Below are 20,951 nucleotides of genomic sequence, written 5' to 3'. Positions count from 1 at the left end.
CACTTTCCGTTTCGCGTTCATTCCTTTTTCATCAACCATTCCTCGTTAATTTGCTGTTCGCTTTTTAAGCCAAATTCGTACACTCATGATTATATCAACAGCCAGTCAGTCAGCAACAACAACAACAACAACAAGTCGTCCTGGCAGCCAAAGGTTCACCTTTGTGCTTAACAGACGCATACACGCATACACACCAATACCGAGAGCAACACGGACACGGCGTGTCTTTTTGTGTATCCTAGAGTTATTTTTTGAAAGCAGCAGCAGCAGCAGAATTTGAAGCAGCAAACTGGCAAAACGCGCGCTTGTTTTGCTGCCTGGAAAAGTCGAACGACGACTTTTCTTATATATAAAAAGAGAAAAAACAGAAGTGTAGGAATCTATTTTTGCGGCTAAAGTTTTGTGCTGTCTTTTCGTTTTTATGGCTTCGCGTTCCCGTTCGTCGTGTCCTTGTGCGTGTGTGTGTGTGAATGTGTATTTTGTACACTAAACTTTTTAAGTGCAGCATTATTCTTGAATTTTTTAATAATTGGAAAAATTTCTGCAAACATGCTGTTATACAAATAAGTTATTTTAATACAAATTATTTATACACAAGATGATAAAATATTTACCAGACGTTTGCTTCCTTTTGTTTTGTTTTGCTGCTGGCGTCCAAGTAAAAACTATTGCATACTTTTGGACTGACTCATAAATTTTGCTCGATAAATAGTTTAAGCATATTTTCAGGATGTTTTGAAAATATGTACTGCCGAGCAAGACGAAATAAAATGCCGTCCTCTTGCGAAGGGTCAAGTCTAATTCCTCTTACAATTTGATTAAAAACAAACTAAAAGATAACAAAAATAAAACAGAAACAACAATAAAAATGTTGCGTACAATTAAATTAAAAAATAACATCAAAAGCTAAATACTATCAACTGCTGCCACAACTAAAAAATCCAAACAGAAATAAAAAAGCCAAAAAATCCAATCTCCCTTAACAACCGCAACAATAGACAACAACTAAAGCAACAACGACAACTACAACAGCAACAACAACAGCAACAACAATAACTCCAACTGCGACTATCACCGACAAATACAACTGGCAATTTTGTATTAATTTTATTTGCGAATACATTTTGCTGCGTGTTTTAAAAATTTACATAGAAACCAACACCAAAACAAGCAACAACAATAGCAACAAGAGCTACAACTACTACTGGATGACAACACGGAGTACATGAAGAGGGTCCTGGTTAACTGCTGACCCAGCCAGCCTACGACTTTAGGTTAGTATGACTTCTCCGTTCCGACTTATTGCAAGGCGAGAAACGAACTCATAAGTTCTTGCCTCGAGCGAGCATGATTAAGAGATACCCTGTAGTGAACTTATGAAAGACGGCAGAAAAAATTTTATATTCATTTTAATCATTATACTATGTATATACAAATGAGTAAAAAGCTTTTATTTACTACTCTTATTAAGATCAGCAAACGGGGCTTGTATGTTATAAATATATTAAAAGGGTCATTAAAAAAATAATAATTGGTGACTTTTTGTCCGAAACATCGAAAATAATCATAGTTATTTTGTTTTATTGTATCAAACATGATGGATATAAATATTAAAAATCCTTAAATAAATAATACAAATTATTTCTTTTATGTAATGATAATTCATATATAGTCTAGAAACTCGATTTTTTTTTAAGACATAGTGTTGTTTTCTTGGTGTTGTTAAACCTTCTACTTGCTCAAAACTTGCTTACAGGGTACATTAAATGTCCCTTTTTCCTATGCATTCGTTTAACATTATGGCGCGTATGCTGTTCTTCTTTACTACTTCGTTTTCTTTTCTTATGTTTTTGTTGTTTTTTTTTATATTTCTTTTTGTTGCTCGGCGCTTCATTTTGCTTATCCTTTTGCCCGGATGCTGATCAAATAGGCATCATTTGCCTGGCAGGCAACACAAAAAGGTCGGCAGCAATTTCAAACGACAGTCAGTTGATGACTGTGTTGACATGAAATGAAGACTAGAGGGAGAACGAAACAGAGAGAGAGAGAGACAGAGAAAGAAAGAGATGGTGAGAGTAAGAAATAACATCTTTATATTTATCTATGTGTGTGTGTTTGCTATATTAACCCTATTTTCGACGTCAATTAATGACTCGGCACTCGGCGGACATTTCGGATGAAATTTAATTTTTTTGCCATATTTCTTGGGGTCTACAGCGACTTCCGGTTACTTTCCGTTGCCTATTTTTAGGCGCTATATAAGAAATTGCAAAAACGAACGTAAATTAAGCGCATAATATGCGACTGTGTGTGTGTCTAACTTTCTGCGTATGTGTGTGTGTGTGTGTGTGTGTGCATGTTGTGAAAATGAAAGCGTCATGGCAAAATCGTGTCTGTGTCGCTGCCAGCTCGTTTAACCCCACGTGTAAAGCTCTCCTCTCTCTTTTCTGCTGGCCGAGTTGCTCGTTTTATCATGCACACACACGCACTCACACATTCACCCACCCGCTCACCACACACAAACACACACACACATATACCGGGGCAACATTACGAGAATTGTGCGGAATTTATTGAATTTTTATTGGATTTTTCTTGCGTAGCAGCAGCAGCAGCAGCATATCTAGCGCCATGCTGGCTGCTGTGTTGTCTCGTTAGGCGTGGCATAATTCATTATGTTGACTCACTCACCCACTCAACCACTCATCTACCCAGCCACCCACTCGCCGCCCACTTTGACAGCAGCAGCAGAGCAACCGACTGGCGTGCTTTGCATATTAATATGCATTCCTGTGGGCTCAATTTATGATTTAAAGAGATTCAACTTTAACTCCTGCTCCACTTTTAGCTTCCGCCTGTTGCCTAATCACTACAACTTTTCGCTCTTTCATTTAACATTTCTTTTTAAATTAGACAAATATCAAAAATATTATTCACTTTAGGCTGCAAACTGAATTTATATCCATGTCCATGACCTACAAGTTTACCTTTCGGATCAAAGCTTGGTTTTTGTTTTGCTTGTTGGCCAATTGCCACAAGACAAGGGACTTTTTCTTCTGCAACCAGTTGGCCAACAAAATTGTTTGTCAGCCATATGATTGTGGAAAAGGCTTTAAAACTTCTAGACGTATTTTTTTGACAGGCCACAAAAAAGCATCATCAAGCTAAAATAACTTCTTTTGACAAGCACTTTGTGAAACTGTTTTTCAAGATATTTCATTATGGAAAGACGACTTCGTATATATGTTTTTGAGCTTAAACAGCAGCAGAGAATTAAATACTAAAATTTTTTCCAAAGTTTGTTTAAGAACTTTTAAAGTATTATTCATAACTTCACATGTAAATTTAAAATTGTTTTTAATGACTAATTCAAAATATTTCGAATAATAACAAGCCGTCTATGTCGATTTTTACTTCATGAGTATAAGAGAATTAAATTTTTTTATTTTTTAGTATCCTTTTATAATTAACCTTTTCTTATTTAGATTAATATATAGAACTTTACTTAAAAAAATAATACAAAATAAATAAATTTTTTTAAATAAAACTATCTTCTCAACGTATTTTAATTAATTTATAATTTAAACATAAAAGATGATATTACAACGTTTGGGATAGTTTCTAAAAATTTGAAAACTACATTATAAATTGAATACTTTGACTTTAAAAATCAAACTCTTTTGAAATTTTGAATCTGTACACGTTAACTTTTTCTTAGCGTAAACACTATGCTACACAAAGGATTTGTTGTCGAGTTTTACGGATATACGTACTTCACACATTTTTGTAACTTTCGCTTAAAGTTATTCAGTAAAGTTTTCAATATTGTGGCGATGCGTTGTGGTTGCGTAAGAGATGCTATGGGCTGACCCATGACTCCCGTTCCCTGTTCCCTGTCCCTCCGGCACCCACGTTTTCTGTAGACCAAAGCAAACGTTTAATATTCACGCTTGAGCGCACTTTCAGCGAAAGAACTGTGGAGGAAAATGAAGGGGGAACGGCAAAGAAAGAGAAAGAGAGAGAGAGAGAGAGAGAAAGTGTGGGGGAGACGGAACTCGGAAACTGACAGGCCCAGTAAAATGTGTGAACTGTTTGACGCTTATCTATGCTTCTGCTTTTGACCAAATTTTATTGCCTCTTTCCAGGCCAAGTGTTTCGTTCCGTTACTTTATCCCATCCCTTTTTCCTTAACTGCCAGTAGAATTGTTTGTCTGTATATGTATGTATATTTATGTATAATCAGACATATAGCAGCTGTTCCTTATGCAACTCATCGAGTTGGCATTGACCAGTAGCGATGCTGTCTGTTCAGTAATTGCGTATATTATTATATTAATCATACGACATGTGGTGCGCACAACTTGGCGCTAATGAAGAAAGAAAAATGCAAAGCATTTGAAGCGCTTTAAATGCAATTTGAAATGAAGCTTGTTTACATAGTCGGGCATGTCCTGACTGTCGACTGAGGCAAGCAGGTCCTACCTCAATGTGAGATGGCCAACAACGATTTCAAAAGTGTCTTTCCTTATTTTTCTTTTTTTCCCCTTCTTGCTGCTGACGTTCTTCGAGTTTGTGATTTCAGCTGCCGGCGCTTGTAACTATCATTCAACTTTTACTGTCTTGGTGTGTGTGTGTGTGTGTGTGTGTGTGTGCGACAGTCAGGCACAAAGCAAGCCATAGCACAGTAATAGTCTGTTGAGCTAGTCAGTTCTAGTCAGGCCATCAACGGAAGTGCTCGTCGCCATTTTTAGTGCACTTCTTGAAAGTGCGCACATTTCCGTTTGGCATCAATGATTCGCCCACTGCCCCACGGCTCTGGACACGCCCCGCTCCACTAGCTACAGCACTGCTTCCTTATTTCTCTTCCAACATCTATCGCTTTCTATCTTCATTTTGTTTTTATGTTCCGTTGGCATTGCCGTTGGCTGTTGGCTTTTTACTTTTGCTGATTTTAATTTGGGTAAAAGTTGTCACATTTGATTTTAAGCAATTGTTTGGTTTTATGTATCCGCCTCGCTCGCAGTTGTTGTTTTAACTTACTTCGCTTTTTGTCTTTTTTTTTCCTTGTTTTTTATTGCCTTCGTTTTTTATGTGCTCGCTGGGCATCACTAATGGCAACTGGTGCTAGTCCAGATTGGCTTTAATCGTGACTCTCTGCCTGTTGCTTATGACTGCAAAATTGCTTTTGAAAATGTGATGTAAGCGGAAGAGCTTTGACTAGATTAAAAAGTGCGAAATTGAAGTTAACTTGTAACTGGGCTTAAAAGTAATTTCAAGCAACTTTGCTGCATGAAAGAAGTCAGCTGATAAAAAGCAATTACTATCTCACTGATACAAACGAATGGAAATGAATAGGACAAAGTGATAACATTGTCCAGCAGCCTTGAAAAAGTCTTTTTTTCCTTTTATTAATGCTGTGACAATTGGTCTGAGCATGCTAAAAAAGTGATGTTATCTCAGCAAGTGAGACAGAATTCAGATAGACTAGTTGGATAAGTCAATAAGAGACTTACAACTATGCCAAGGTCTTTTAAAATGGGACAAATCGCAGTTGGTTTAAATAACTGGGTTGATTTCTATTTCTTTTTAAAACACTGCATTTTCTTCCGATATTTATTATCCCACTGTTATTAAATTTTCGGTATATAGAGCTAAGATGAAATTTTCGAAAAATTATAATATAAATTTGTTTAAATTAAACTCTAATGCTAAAAGTGGTTTATCCATTTGATACTATATTTATTCATTTGAGCTACATTTGTATTAAATATCATTTCAATTATTTACAATCAATCATCAACAATATTCATCTAAAATCGAGTTAACTAATTTATAAAAAATTCATTTAATACGTGTTTATTATTTCTAGCCTATTTAATTCACCTATTTCATAGTTCTTTGTTCATTTAAGTTTAGCTTAAATTTCATTTGGCCCTAAGCGGCTTTTAAGTGAGCCAACTTAATATATTACGCATTGTTGGTAATTTCTTAAGAGCTTAAATTGAATGCAAAACGAGTACTTAAAGTGATTGTTTGATAAATTCGCCTATGGCTGCAGTCCAAACCGACATAGATACAGCACAATATTTAAGGCAACTGTGGCTCCCTCTCTTTTTGATTATACAACCAAAATGTTTCCCTCTTTGTCACTCTGTGACATTGCCGCCTGGCTGCATTTTGTACATGTACACGAGATGCATGCTACACAGCTACGCCCAGGCTCAGGACCAGGATGACACAGAGAGCGCACATGCTGTGACATCAACGCCAAAAAAGAGGAAACTACGAGTCGAAGAATACTTGCGACTAGCAGATACCGTTTAATTCAATTTGAAATAGTTTTATAGACATATATTTTAATAATTTTTTACTAATCTTTTTCTGATTACTATAACATATTCAGAATATAGAGTTGACGTGCAAAAAGAGACATCTACCAAGGATCAAGGAATTATCTTGTAAAATGTGATTGTAAATGCGTATATAAGAAATTGGTACAAAGGAAAAAAGTTGATAAAATCCAAATAATTATGTATATTAATATTAATAATTTTTAAATTAATAAAGTGCTTCGATAAATTTTTTTACATATTTTGCTCAACCCATTTACAGGGTATGAAGGGAAAGCAGAATTTGAGCATTGCTAAGAGCGAAAAACGCTACACATTTTCGTTAGCATAGCATTTGGAGCGACATTTTTTACGCTCTTTCAAGCGAAATAAACATGAAACTGTTTGCGACTATTTAATGCGATATATTTATGCTTAGCTACGTGTGTGTGTGAATTAGATGTAGACCCACAACAAAGCCAATAAAATGCTGCAACCTCGAAAAGTTCAATTTTTGTATACATTAACATTGAGATGTGCTTGACAATTTTTCACTTCAAGCAACAAATTATGCCGTAGCACAACATTGGGCGTACCCACACAAGCTCCGTTCGGCTTTGAAGGATGCACCCTTTCCAAGGACCTTCCCCTTACTTTGTCCCGCTCATGTCCGCTTTGGATGTAATGCGTGCCGTGCCGCCTTGCCAGCGACTTTTATCTAAAAGCGCACTTAGCCCAAGTAGACCAAGTAGATTAAGGTCAAAGAGCTGCTGGCTCATACGTACATACGCACATATTCCCACATTATGCATGTATAATTTCTATGGGTGTTTAGCAACCATAATTAGGTATTATTTTTCAATATTAAACATTCATTTTCAATTTGCAAGAAGCCAATACCATTGACAGACCTTTGTTATATTATGTTAAGTAATAATAATAATACACAGACTAGGACACGGGAGGACGGATTCACTTCCTCGAATACTCAGTATATTTATAAACACAAGATTTAACATATCGAATTTCAATTACCAAATGTAAGAGAAAACAAATAATAGATTTTCAGGTGCAACATTCCGTATACTTGAATCTATCTTATTATTTCTCGCATCATGTATACAATTTAATTTAATACTCGCATAAGATACTTCATTCATAAATCAAGATACAAGATGCAGGATGCAAGCTAAAGGATGCACGTATCAAATTACCTCATACTTGAAACTGTCTTTTTGTGTGTGTGTCATTTTTGTAAGCAAGTAGCAAACACAATAGAGCATGATTAAATGTATAAGATACAGGATGCAAAATTTAAGTATATAAATATACCATTTACAGATATGTATGATGATATGCAGTATTTCTAATAAGTTTTTTTGAAAAATCAAGATATCAATCAATCTTTATATTATTTTGCCATTTTTTTAATAAGTTGACCTTGGTTCTTAATAAAAAAAAACAAAATTAATACTGAAACCAATTGTATTTTATTTTTACTATCTTTTCTGTTTGTAAATTTTTTAAAGATACTTTAAAGGCGCAAACATAACTATGTGATTTTTTCAATTTAGGTAAATAATTATTATTTTGTATTATTCTCGTTCTTGAAATTTTGATTGAATCAAAAAAATAAGTCATACTCGTATTCAACATTGCTGAATAATTAATTGATAAGCCGTTAAAGCAGCTTTGTTTTGTTATATGGTTCAAAGATATTAAAGTTCATAAGCTTTGGCTCATTATCCATGGCGCTTATTTACCCAACAGCTGCCATCAAGTTGTGCTTATGTTTTCTTGGTAAAACTTTATAGACAATGAATCCTGCGATGTTTTAATGATATAAACAGCAAACACTTGAGCAAATTGCGCATGTAAACAGCCAAAGGAAGCGCTTCCAAGTGGGTTAAGCAACGACAACGACAACAACCAACATAATACCGGGTGCTAGACCCTGAAAAGTGATTAAAAAAAAAGTATAGAAGAAAGAAAACTTGTTGTACAACAAACGGGAACACAGCACATCGGCACATCGGAAGCTGTGTTGACAGCGAGCGTTTCTGGTAATGTCCTTGGGAAAGGTTTTAAGCGAACCAAGCCGAGTCGATTCCTCTCGCGCTCGAGCAGAGCCGAGCCGAAAAAAGCCTTTTGGCGCAATAACGGCAGAAGCGTTACAGTTTTTCATTATAGAAAACCCTAATTGGAAAAGTGTTTTGGGCTGCCACTCGAAGCTTTTAGCTCAAATGTCGGACAATGGAAGATAGAGCTGTAAGAGGATGCGATACGATGTTGTCAGATTTGTTGGCTTTTGAGGGTCGCTCTAGGGGGTCGAGCTAAAGAGGTAAATGGGTTTGGCTAACTGAGTGTTGCTATTAGATTCTTTTTTTTTTGGCTCTTGTCTGTTCCCTAAAGCACAGCTGCTTGAGTTTATTTAAGGAGCGAGAAAGGGAGAGCAAGATAAAAAGCACAGGACACAAAGGACACCAAAGAGACGAGAGTCTGAATAACGACGGCCGGCGCACAATTTGTCCTTCACATTGCAATCGCTTTGCTTGTTGACTAATTGTTTACCATTTTTAGTATACTCTATATAAATATGTGTGTCTGTGTGTGTGTTTTGTTGCATTGTTTGATTGTCACACGCTATAGCATTGTGCAACAATGTCTACATACGAGTCTGCAAAGCAACAACATTTGTCTCTCTCTCTCTCTCTCTCTCTCTCTCTCTCTCTCTCTCTCTCATTTCTAAACACATCTCTTCATATTGTTTCCTCTGTCTTTTTCTCCGCTTCATGCTTGTCTACTTTTAGCATATTACCTATTATTTTATTATTATTATTATTATTGCTGCCCAGACAGCTCTGAGGCATTACAGGTCCTGAAGTGCACATTCATCAAAATGTTTTCAGACTATAAAAACAAAAGAAATGTAGTACAATAACTTAGATGACTCAAGTCAAATGAAAACCAATTATCATGGATGACAGCTTAAACAAATACGAAGAGTTTGTTCTTTATTTAAATTGCCTGAAAAATTATATAATGTACATATTTATGCCAAGTTAATAAAGCCAATATTTTTAATTTTGATAAATGCTAAAATGCAATAATTATAATCAATTCAATAATTTAAATTGTAAGTTAATTTATTAAATAAGAGATGTAGGATGAGTCAAGTGCCTGCTTTAATTGACAAGTGCCAAACTCTTCTATAAATATTCAAAGGTTTGATAAACTTAATTTACTGGAATTGCAATGAATTCACAGATACTTTTGTAACTTAATTTATGTATTTGCTATTCATATTTATTGTTTATAATTGTATGCATGAATACTTGCTAATTCCATTAAATTGCACAATAATGCAGGCATCCTTGCTTTATCAATGTGATTTTATTGAATTGAAACCTAATCTACTTGAGTGTCTGTAAACCAGAAATTAGATTTCTGATACTCATACTTGCAACTTGAATCTTTTGAAGTTGCAACTGGACGTGTCGTCTGGCTTTGTGGCCAATTACAACACGATAGACAAGTCAGCATAGACTTAAAATTCTGATCAGCATTTGCTGCAGCCACAAACAAATTGTGATTTTCTCGTTGAGCAAGCCACAACAATTGCAATTGCTTAGATGAGAATGGATATTTAATCTGTGCAACAGACACGCACATATGGACAGACAAACAGACAGACAGAGAAATTGTAGTTTTCAAGCCGAAACGATGCGAACCTATGAGGCAAGCAATGCAGAAAACTATGCCACAATAATTTCGGAAAACAACAACCAACAAGCGCGTTGTTAATTGAAAACTGTGTGTGTGTGAAAGCATACAATGTGCGTGGTTGTGTGAGTGTGTGTGTTCATTGGTTTTACTGATTGAGTACTCGCACAATCGCCATGGCCCAGTCGCATTAGCTGCAGTTGAGCGAGTGTCAAGGTGAGGCCAGGTAAAGCTCAACCAGGCATAAAACAGCCAACAACTTGTCAACAACAACAACAACAACATCCATTGGAAAATTCCGAGTATTTGCTGCACTCTTTAGCCATATCTAGCCTTGGCATCTGGCCAAATCACGTAATCATTAACTTGTTTATGGCGCATGTGCCAACTGGGAATGAGCCTACATTTTGCACACTGTGTAAAAAAAATGTTAAATTAATTTCAATTAGCGTCAATTTTGCTTAACACCTGTTTAAGCCATTGCAAATTGGCATTGTTTCGATTAAATGTTTATTTAAGCACTGACTTAACAATCTGAATTAATTCATAATTCACAATTATAATACAATTAAATTCAACTTTATTGCCAATTGGCAACCAGTTATTTCCCTTTGGCAAATGTAAAAATTATAGCATACAACACGGCGCCACTTAAAAAATCATTTTCCATTTGCCATGCCACGCCCATTGGCGCTCCGGTTCGCTTCGTCTGCGTCCATTGGGACTTCTTGCATTGTGCGCGTATATTATTTGCATTTCCATTTGTTTGTTTGCTTTGCTCAACTGCATTTGTTTTTTTTTACGATATCTGGTTGCACATTACGTGCTTCGTTAACACTCGCATTTGAGGGGCGTGGCAGTCGCCCAGTCCCCTATGATGACAGTCGCTGGCATTGACAATATGAGCAATCTCTCTAATTAACATATGACTTCAATAGAGTTCAGTTTTCGCTGAATATACTTTCTTTCCAGAGCTGATTTATCCTAGTGTTTCACTGTGAATTCTATTTGTATGAATAAAAGGATAACAGAGATGGTAAGAGCGAGAAGTACAAAATTCGGTATGTTCCCCTGGTAGACTCATACATATATGCAGGAAAAAAAAAATTGTATTTCATTTACTCACCATTTTCAAGCATAAAGTTTGCGTTTTGCTTTTTGTTAATATAATTATTTTTCATCTTTTTCGACTATGATATCTATCATCCATAATGTAATTACTAACTCAACCGATTTGACATTTTAACTTTATTTCACCTTGAATTTGATTCTTCATCAAAATTGAAAAACTCATATTTTTCTTCTTTTCCATACTTTCCATCTAATGCTTTTTTTGAAAGCTTTAAACTGTCCTAATTTTCTGAAAACTTAATCGATTTAATAGCAGAATTTGAATAAGAATATTGTTTTGCCTCCAAATTGATTCTGTATTTAAGTTTTGATCACCAAGAAATTTGTATTTATTTTTTTACCAGCATTCATTATTTAAATATTAACCCCTTTAAATTTTTTTTTAGTTTTCGAGATCTGATAATTTACACAAAACTGAACTAATTTATATGCGGAATGTTACTTTAATCGGTGTACATCAAAATTTTGTTCTTCTGATTACTTAAAAACACTAAAAATAATTTGTTATAAGACTTAATTCAAATTAATATTTATGATATTTCTCTAAAATGTTATTAGATATTTACAGAGTACTTTATGTTTGGTAAAGAGTATCACTTAGTTACACTTATAACTTATATTCAAAACAGTTCTCCCAACTGAACTTTGTTTATCGTACGCTTTTACGACTCGAGGAGCACTTTCCATTAAATTGCAATTTGCGTTGAAATAAAATTGACATTGCCGTAATGCGTAATTGCGTGTGGGTGTAGGTTTGTATGTTGATGTGTGTGTGTGTGTGTGTTTGAGTATATTAAATCTATTGGGTGGCACTTCGACCTATTTATACCCTCTGCCAATTTGAGGATAATAAAGGGTATCATAATTTTTTACAAATGTATGTAACATTTAGAGAATATGATTTTTTTACTTTACAAAGTAAGTAGGTTCGGGAGACAGGGTATATAACAGTCAATCGCTCTGACCATCGCCGCTTTCATGTTTTAAAGGCATTGAAATGGCAACTGCACATGAAACGGCAATCAGCAAAATGTTCATGATAAAAACAGTTGAAGTTAATTGGATGTAAAAACTGCTGCGGTGACAGCAGCCCATAGGTAATAACATTTAAGTAATTAATTATCAATGTAGATATGCATATGAAATCAGATAAAATTTGTGCATACACAACTACTGCACCACAATGTGTCATACAAATTTATCATCAGCTTAAATGGCGTTAATTCACAGTGAACTATGAAGATTAATTTATTTAAAGTTAAACGAGTCGGATGTATTTCACAAGAATTTGAGATATCCAGCTGAAATTTGATGTGAGTGTTAGTCTTATATTTATATATTTACGTGTCTAAAGTTTATGCCGTAGAAAAAAACAAATACTTTATGTATAGTACAAAATTTTAAAAATACAATAGAAAACTTTTAGTAGTTTGACAAAGTTTTCTATGCATTTTCTCACTTTCAGCAGTGTAAATTCAGTTTACTAAAACACTATACAGAAAACTTTGTCTGCATTTGCTTGTTGTTTAGTTTTGAAGTATGTAATATTATTAATAATATTCATAAATCAACTTAACACATGGAAATATTCCACTTGACAAAGGAAAAGACAAAGCAATACCTAATCTAATTTTATATATTTTAAATTTTCGAATTCAATTTCAAGTTTATTCTTGTGAGTTAAAATCCTGAAACAGCAGGACCGACAACAAAGTCTCATAACATATGTGTTTGAATTAAATTGGATAAACTTTTCTCATTTTCAGATGTGCTCCTTGGGTCACACATTCAATTTAAATCCGCAACTGAAGAGGACGCCACGCCCACAACGAGAACACAAATTACACAATTTTATTCAACAAAAAGCAAAAACTAAATAAACAACAAGAAAAAGAACAACATTAGTGATATGGAACTGTGCATAGCAATAAGGTCAAAAGCTCAAAGTTCAATGCATCAAAGCAACTATCAAAAATGCCACCAAAATCAAATGAATCAAGTGAATACTCAAGTAAGCAGACACAAAAGCCACAGAGATCGAGACCACCTTAAAAAGCAACAACAAAACCAACGAGCAACTTCACAAATTAGCAAAAACCACATCAATATTAACTATTGCTTTACACAATGCCACAGAGCCCATTTGCTGATCCTGCTGATCCTGTTGATCCTGCAGCATTCGGCGGCGACTCCAGCCACTGGCAGCAGTCGACGCGATGCTCTGCTCGCCTATTACAAACGCGCCCAACTGCGTGAAAGCGACTCCTATGGCATCCAGGAGTATCATCTACACGAAGGTGCCGCCATCGACTTTGACGATCTGTCGCCCACGGGCAGCGTTGTGTCTGCTCTCAGCAATGCGGAGCGTCTGCGCAAACGTAGCGCTACCTCAACCACAGCTCAGACTGCACCGCCAGCAACAACAGCAGCTCCCACAACAGCAACAGCAACAGAGACACCACCAGGCAGCAGCAAAGCACAGGAGAAATGTGAGCCCAAAGTGCTGGAATCGCTGCCAGATGAGCCGGTAAGTGAAGTCTCAACTTTGCCCAACATGTAGCCCTTTTAATCTATCTACTAAGTCCTTTAAAGTAATAGTAAGCGTAACTAGTAGAAAAGGTTGCAAGCTAGCCGAATCGACTGTCAGAAAATAACAAAATAATATTAAAACGATACAAATAATATTTATATAAATATTAGCGGGACTTGAATCCATCTTCGACGCTGCCACATCCTACCCTCAAAAAAAATATCTGTGAATCTGATTATTCGATCGCACATTAAAATAAATTAAATAAGTTTCTTTTTTTGTGCCAAATTTGAAGTCTGTATCTTTTAAATTGTTCATTTTATTAATTTGCAATTTAAAATTGAAGTTGTGAAATTCTTAAGCATACTTGATTTGCTTAAGATACACCTTGCAGACAATATCAGGGAAATATTTTAGCCAATAAAATAATAATAACTAGTTTGATTATAATATCTCATAAAACAAAAAAGTTTTTCATACTAAAACTTCGTTTTCGACCGATTGTTCCTATGGGCGCTATATGATATAATGGTCCGATCAAAAAAAGATATAAGCTTGATCTGCCTGCAATATAGAGGAATCTACATACCAAGTTTGGTTTTACTAGCTTTAAAATTGTTCTTATAATTTGTATATGCAATTTTCGTCGATTTTTAGGCGGTAAAGGGGCGTGGCCGGATTCTGAAACAAACTTAATCTGCTTGCAATATAGAGGAATCTACATACCAAGTTTGGTGTCTCTAGCTCTTAAAGTCTCTGAGATCTAGGTGTTCACACAGACGGAAGGACACACTGACATTGCTATATCGACTCGGCTATTGAAGCTGATCAAGAATATATATACTTTGTAGGGTCTGCCACGTCTCCTTCTGCCTGCTACGCACATATTCCTTAAAACAAACTTAATAGCCCTGTACTTTTTTTTAAGTTCGAGGTCTAAAAATGAACGGATTTTTGGATTTCTATTAAAAATTACTTGACCAATGAGCAAAGGTTTTTATCAGAATCGCATTAAAATTATGAGAGTCACATAACAGAGTATATTTCTGTATAAACGTACACCTGCAGCAATTTTAATTACATGATTTCATAAAAGAATTTAAAATATACCATGTATAAAAGTATCTATATACAATGTATAATATAATCAAATAGATCCTATCTAGGTCAACTAAACAAATACTTTAAAATAAAAACATTTCCCACATTGACTAAGCTAAGCTATAAATAAACAACACAATAAATCCCACCTCTGTAAGGAGACCTTGTTGAAAGCTCAACCAACTAACGAGGTCGACATTTAAAAATAAAAGTATTAAATTAAATTGGTAAAATGAAATATAATTGCAAAGAGAAAAGCTTAATATAAAGGAGACTAGGGTAACTCGACAGCAAATTAGCGATTGTTATGGGTATTATTTTGAGAAAAAGTGCAGCTTGCAATCGACCCAAAGGCAAACAATTAGCATGAATAATTAAAATTGCTAACTTGACAGTTGATAAAGTGTTTCACGGTCGCTGAAAAGTGCTGAGGGCCAGAATGCTTGAGGAGAACGGAGGGTTTTTTTCGTGTCTAATCAATAAAGTTGCTGAGGCAGCAGCAACCCCACTACCACTACCATTCCCCTTCCTTCTTTCCCTCCTCATTTCTGTCTTTCCTCCAATCGCACATAAGTTGATGCAGACTTCAGACTTTCATGCTGACAAAAATCTTTTTGCGGAAATCTGCGCGCATGAAATTGCTGAGGAAAAATCCTCCGACCCAGCAATGTTGTTGAGGGTCGTAAAAAATATTACGCATACGCCATGTCTGACGCTCATACATTCGCATACATATTACGAGCATAGCATACTATGTACATATATATCTATTTAGGGGGGTGAGTGTTGCAAGGTATTACATAGGATTTGCAAGCAGTTGCGTCGGCGGTTTGACGGCATGTCACGCGCTTTGCTCCTGCAAGTTAATTAAAAGATACTAAAGAAGTCAACCACAGGCTGAGGCCTTGGCTTTGGCTCTGTCAGTATCTGCTTGGAAGTCATCAACGATATTTTAATTGAATTTGCATGACAATTCCAGCAAGGACTTGCAATTTAATGATAGCTCCAGTCTTAACCTAATAATAAGCTAATAAGAAAATCAGTCAGTCAGTCAGTCAGTAATTCAATCAGTTAGTGTGTCCGTTGGAGCTGCTTTTGCAGCTATTTTTAGACAACTGCGCGATTCATATAAATGTTTAATAAGTTGGTGTGTAAATAATTTCACTTTTGGCCAAGACATAGGATCGATAGCGATGGCCGCTTTCTTGACGCAATTTCCAAACAACTTGAGAGCCATAATTAAAAGATACAATTTCAATGGCAAGCAAATTTGTAAATTGCCATTGAAGCAATTTGAATATCTCTTCAGTTGAGTGTGTGCTCCTTAGACACGTAGCTCATACATCTGTATGTAGATTTGTATGTATAACAAGGAGAAAACCTTTAGTCGAAAGTGTTCGACTACAAGATACCCTGTGTTCAGGGTTAGATACTCTTAAACTCACTCTAGCAAGCTTTTGTTCTTTCTTGTGAATATCTGCCGGATATTGTAATTCATTTTTTGGGGTTGATCAGGACTTCTTTTTATATTTAACGTGTTGAAATTCCAAGTTCAAGTCTACTACCTTAAAATTGCTACTAAAATTTTATTTTCGATTTGCGGGGGAAATGGAGATGCTTTAAAAATTTAAATAATTGTAAACTACCTATTCAATTGTATATATGTATGTATATAAGAAATTTTGTAATTCCAGCTCTTACCATCTCTTAGATCTGTTGGTTTTTATATCGACTCTATTCTTAGACTTCCTATACTCTCGGCACAGGGTCTACAAAAAATTGTTTGTGAAATAATAAAGAAAGCGGCGAACATGGAACAACAACTGGACAGCTGGACATATCCAATACCCATGGAAATGTCTACCCAAAAGCTGTTTTTTTGTTTTCTCTCTGTTGTCAACAGTGAACGCATTGTCGAATGCCCGTCAAGCATTTTTGTTGTTGTTCTTTTTGCTATTGTTATTGTTACTGCTCGTAGTGTTCGTTGTTGGCCACGTTGTTCGTTTGGCAGCTGCTGCTTTTGTTGCGCTTTAACAGCAGAGCAGCGAAAATTTGTATGCCTGCTGCCCATTTGTCCGCCTTTGTTTCAATAACAGCAACAAGCGCAATAATAACAAATGCAACAACGTAACAACAAAAGTTGCTAATATCACACAATGCAACACAAAAAAAAAATATATTTAAGTAATTGCACCCCAATGATTCGGCCAACTTTTGGTCGATTAAAATACTTGTATACGTTTTTTCCTAGTACACAAAAATTGTACGCCACAAAATGTTGAATAAGGGGAGAAAAATGCATTTGATTAAAAGCTGCAAACAAAATGAAAATTGAATAAATGAAAACACCAAAATGTTTTTAACTATATAAAATCAATTCTTCTTTTTGTCATTGCCGTTTAGCAACATATAATTGAAGATCAGATAGATTTGGCAGAGTAAAAACCTGTTGATAATTTGCCAAATGAAAAACCATATAATTTTTTAATTACTTTACTTTTTAAATAGTGGTAACATGATAGTAACATGGTAACACACTATAGAAATAGTTGACATTGTATTTATTTGTTAAATAAAATATATTAAAATATTATAATATTAATTAAATAAAAATTTAAAAACAAAGCATAGTCAAGTAAATGAAAATTTATTTGTTAAATAAAATATATTCAAATATTATAATAATAATTGAATAAAAGTTTAAACACTTAGCATAGCCAAGTAAATGAAAATTCAAACTTTAATTCATTTACTTCAGTTCCCCCTAGCTACAAGTATTTCAGTCCCTCTCTTTTACCATCCTTTATATTTCCAAAAAAAGTGTTGCATAAGCGTTAGGCGTTAACCGGAAATATGTTTTAGTAGATGATGATTTTTTTTTGAAGTTTTATTCAATTTACTAAAATACAACTGCATTAAAATTTGAAGTGCATAAATAACTAAAGTAAAAGATTATGAATGAAAGAAGAACGGAAGAAAGAATGCTTCGCATAATGAAAGATGTGTAAAAATGTGTAGTACATACTTGTGAGCTGCCTAGATGAGATTTGCAAGTGTCACCAACAACAAGAGTAGCTACAACAACAACAGCAGCAGCATCAGCAACAACAACAACAACAAAGCAGCTGACATATTTTATTCATTAAGCACAAAGCGAATAACACGACGACAAACATGCAAATGACAACAGCAGCAACAACAACAACAACAACTAAATGCCATATGAGCATGTAAATATTTTTATGGTCATAAGTAAGAATTTTGTATACAAATACATATGTTTATAGTTATATATGTGTGTACTGGTATGTGTATGTGGAAAATGCCGGCATATCCGAGTGCGCGACGAGATGTCGAGCATGAGACATTAAAAAGCCAGTAAAACGCGCTTTACGGATTTCATTTCAACTGCTTGGTGTGTGTGGTGTGTATGTGTGTGTATGCAACGGCACTTGGCATAGTTGCTGCCTCAACTTACATATGTAAATGTATATATGTGCGTATGTGTATTAGTATGTGTACTTGCAAATGTATGCATGTTTTATTGCACAGTCGCTTCTGTTTGTGGTTTTTGCCATTTACAAGTGTTTCACATTTTTTGTTGTTGTTGTTGTTGTTTTTGGTTTCTTTGCCGGAGACCGCAACACGCTTGAATGATTCTACCCCTCAGTGTGTAAATGTATGGGTGTGTGTGTATGGGTAAGTTATTTGTGTTCAAATATGTTTGTTTCTTGTTAATAATTCATTTGGCTTTTCATCTGGCACATAACGTATACGCAATGTGGTCACCTGAGAGTTGAGCATTGCTAATGGGAAATATTTGTTGAAAAAGCCAAAGGTGACTCACCCACACACACACACACACACACACACACAACACACACACACACACACACACGCACTAAGCGAGAAAAACTCCCACACTCTCTACTGCGGTTACCTTTTGTTTCCAAAAGCCATAATGATGTCATCAGACTTTTGCTGACTGCCACAGCGTATCCTGTGCGTATCCTGTGCTCATTGTAATGTGTTAATTTTATACAAACATTTCACCAAAGACAGAGAAGTAAAGAGAGAGTAAAAGAGAGAGAGCGAAGGACAAAGCGAAAAGCAAAGAGATTGGATTAAAAACAAAGTTTTGCAACCCAGCTCGGACATTAAATCGTATTATTTTCAACAACAAATTTCTTTTTATACCCGGCCAAAAGGTGTTGGACCATGCCAAACGTGCGCCGTGTGAATAATTAATAGCCATAGTGCAAACCTAACTCCCCTCATTCCTAGACTCTGGCATCTTATTCACGTATCCTTAATTTTCTTCGCGTTCACACCAATTACGTCCTCTCTCACTTTACCAACAGGCACTCGTCTTAAATCCGAATATTCGTTAGGCTACAATTTATATTGGGGCTTAGCTCTCTGCTCAAGTGTACAAATACCTTTGATGGCCAGAATAAGAACCGGCCAATCTGTGTGTAACGAATGAAATATGTTTACGCTAGGACAGATAAGCATTATAAGCCTCTTTAGACTCTTCTCCTCTTGTGTGATTTGTTTGTAATAATGCAGTCAAATTTTGGTAGAACGAACTTGTGTTGGTTAGAAAACTAATTTGTTTAATAGAAGGTCTGTAGAATTTTTCAAAGAATAATAATAAAGAAAAAGATTCATTAGACATGCTTGTTTATAGTCCTTATTGAGATGTATCAATATAGTATATGTTTGTAACAAGTAGGCGGTTACAGTCGAGCACGCTCGACAGTAGATTACCCTGTGCCCAGGTACTCTGTACTAAAAGTTGATTTTCGACCGATTGTTCCTATGGCAGCTACATGATGTTTGGAACCGAAATAAACCAAATTTGGTTAGAATGTACAAAACCAACTTAAAGGCATATTCTAACAGTTTGGTTAAAATATCTCAAAAAACAAAAATCGGTCCTATGAGAGCTATATGATATAGTCGACCGATTTGAACGAACTTCGGCCAGGATGGACAAAACCAAGTTAAATGCATATTATATCAGTTTAAATAAGACATTTCAAAAAACAAAAAACTTTTTCATACTAAGACCTTATTTTCGATTGAGCGTCTATTGCAGCTATATGATATAGTGCACCAATTTTAATTAAATTTGATCATAATGTATAATACCAGCCCAGATGCATATTCTATTAGTTTGGCTCTGATATCTCAACAAACAAAAAACTTTTTCATACTAAAACTTTATTTTCGATGTATTGTTCCTATGGCAGCTATATAATATAGTGGTCCGATCCAAAAATAAATACAAACTTGAATTGCGTATGGTTTTTAGGAACCTACACACCAAGTTTTAAGTCTCTAGCTCTTATGGTTTCTGAGATCGACGCGTTCAAACAGACGGATAGACAAACGGACTGACATGGCTCAATCGACTCGGCTGTGGATCCTGATCAAGAATATATATACTTTTGGGGGTCTGCCACGCCCCCTTCTGCCTGTTACATACATTCTGCTAAACACATTATACAATTTTTTGCTCTACGAAAACCTGACACTTAATGATTTGCACTCAGAAGTAAAGTTTCCTTTCGAGAAATTCTTTTTATTACAGAAATCTGTCTCAGACTGTTACTTTTCTGTATAATTTATAGTGACAACGAACAAAGATTTCTTAAAGGTCTTGAATAACAATAGTAGAATGGATGCTAATTAATCTCTTGTTTGGTTACAACTTTACAGTTTTACGACTTCTCCGAGTTGGCTGCGGACGCAGCACGCCAATTTACAGAATTCCTGTCAAATAAATTTCCAAATGCCAACACGCCCATTGCCATTGATGAGCTGACCCGCTCGGAGGTTAGCCGGCGAGCCAATTCCATTGCCAGCTATGCCCTCAACGAGGATGACAATCTTCTGGCCTTTGCCATTGCAGCGCCCAGTATACACACAGTTGTGGTGAAATTCAGAGAGAATGTGACGGTCGGTTCGCGATTATAAGCCGTTTAAATTAAATAGTATTTATTAGATTTGTTAACATTTTCAGATACCACCGAATCAGGTGCATAATAAGGCATATTTGGGTTCCTATTGGCGTGAGTTGGGGTAAGTGGTGACATGTCAGTGTGCTTGTCGAAATCAATCTCGATTGATTT

The 20,951-nt window shown here is 35.4% G+C and overlaps 1 protein-coding gene across 1 annotated transcript in view; it reads left to right on the top strand.

The window, feature by feature from the left end:
• The first annotated feature begins 861 nt into the window (after positions 1 to 861).
• Positions 862 to 20,951, top strand: part of LOC117782208 (probable G-protein coupled receptor 158) — a 25,275-nt gene continuing 5,185 nt past the window's right edge. The window contains exons 1-4 of the mRNA XM_034619218.1: positions 862 to 1,274; positions 12,950 to 13,710; positions 20,539 to 20,778; positions 20,843 to 20,901. Of these exons, the coding sequence (XP_034475109.1) occupies positions 13,093 to 13,710; positions 20,539 to 20,778; positions 20,843 to 20,901 (917 nt within the window). The 5' untranslated portion in view covers positions 862 to 1,274; positions 12,950 to 13,092. The remainder of the gene's footprint in view (positions 1,275 to 12,949; positions 13,711 to 20,538; positions 20,779 to 20,842; positions 20,902 to 20,951) is intronic.

This window comes from Drosophila innubila (assembly GCF_004354385.1).
Source record: "Drosophila innubila isolate TH190305 chromosome 2L unlocalized genomic scaffold, UK_Dinn_1.0 4_B_2L, whole genome shotgun sequence".
Taxonomy (NCBI): Eukaryota; Metazoa; Arthropoda; class Insecta; order Diptera; family Drosophilidae; genus Drosophila; species Drosophila innubila.
Note: the sequence above shows the minus strand (reverse complement) of the source record. Positions and strands in the feature narration are given on the sequence as shown.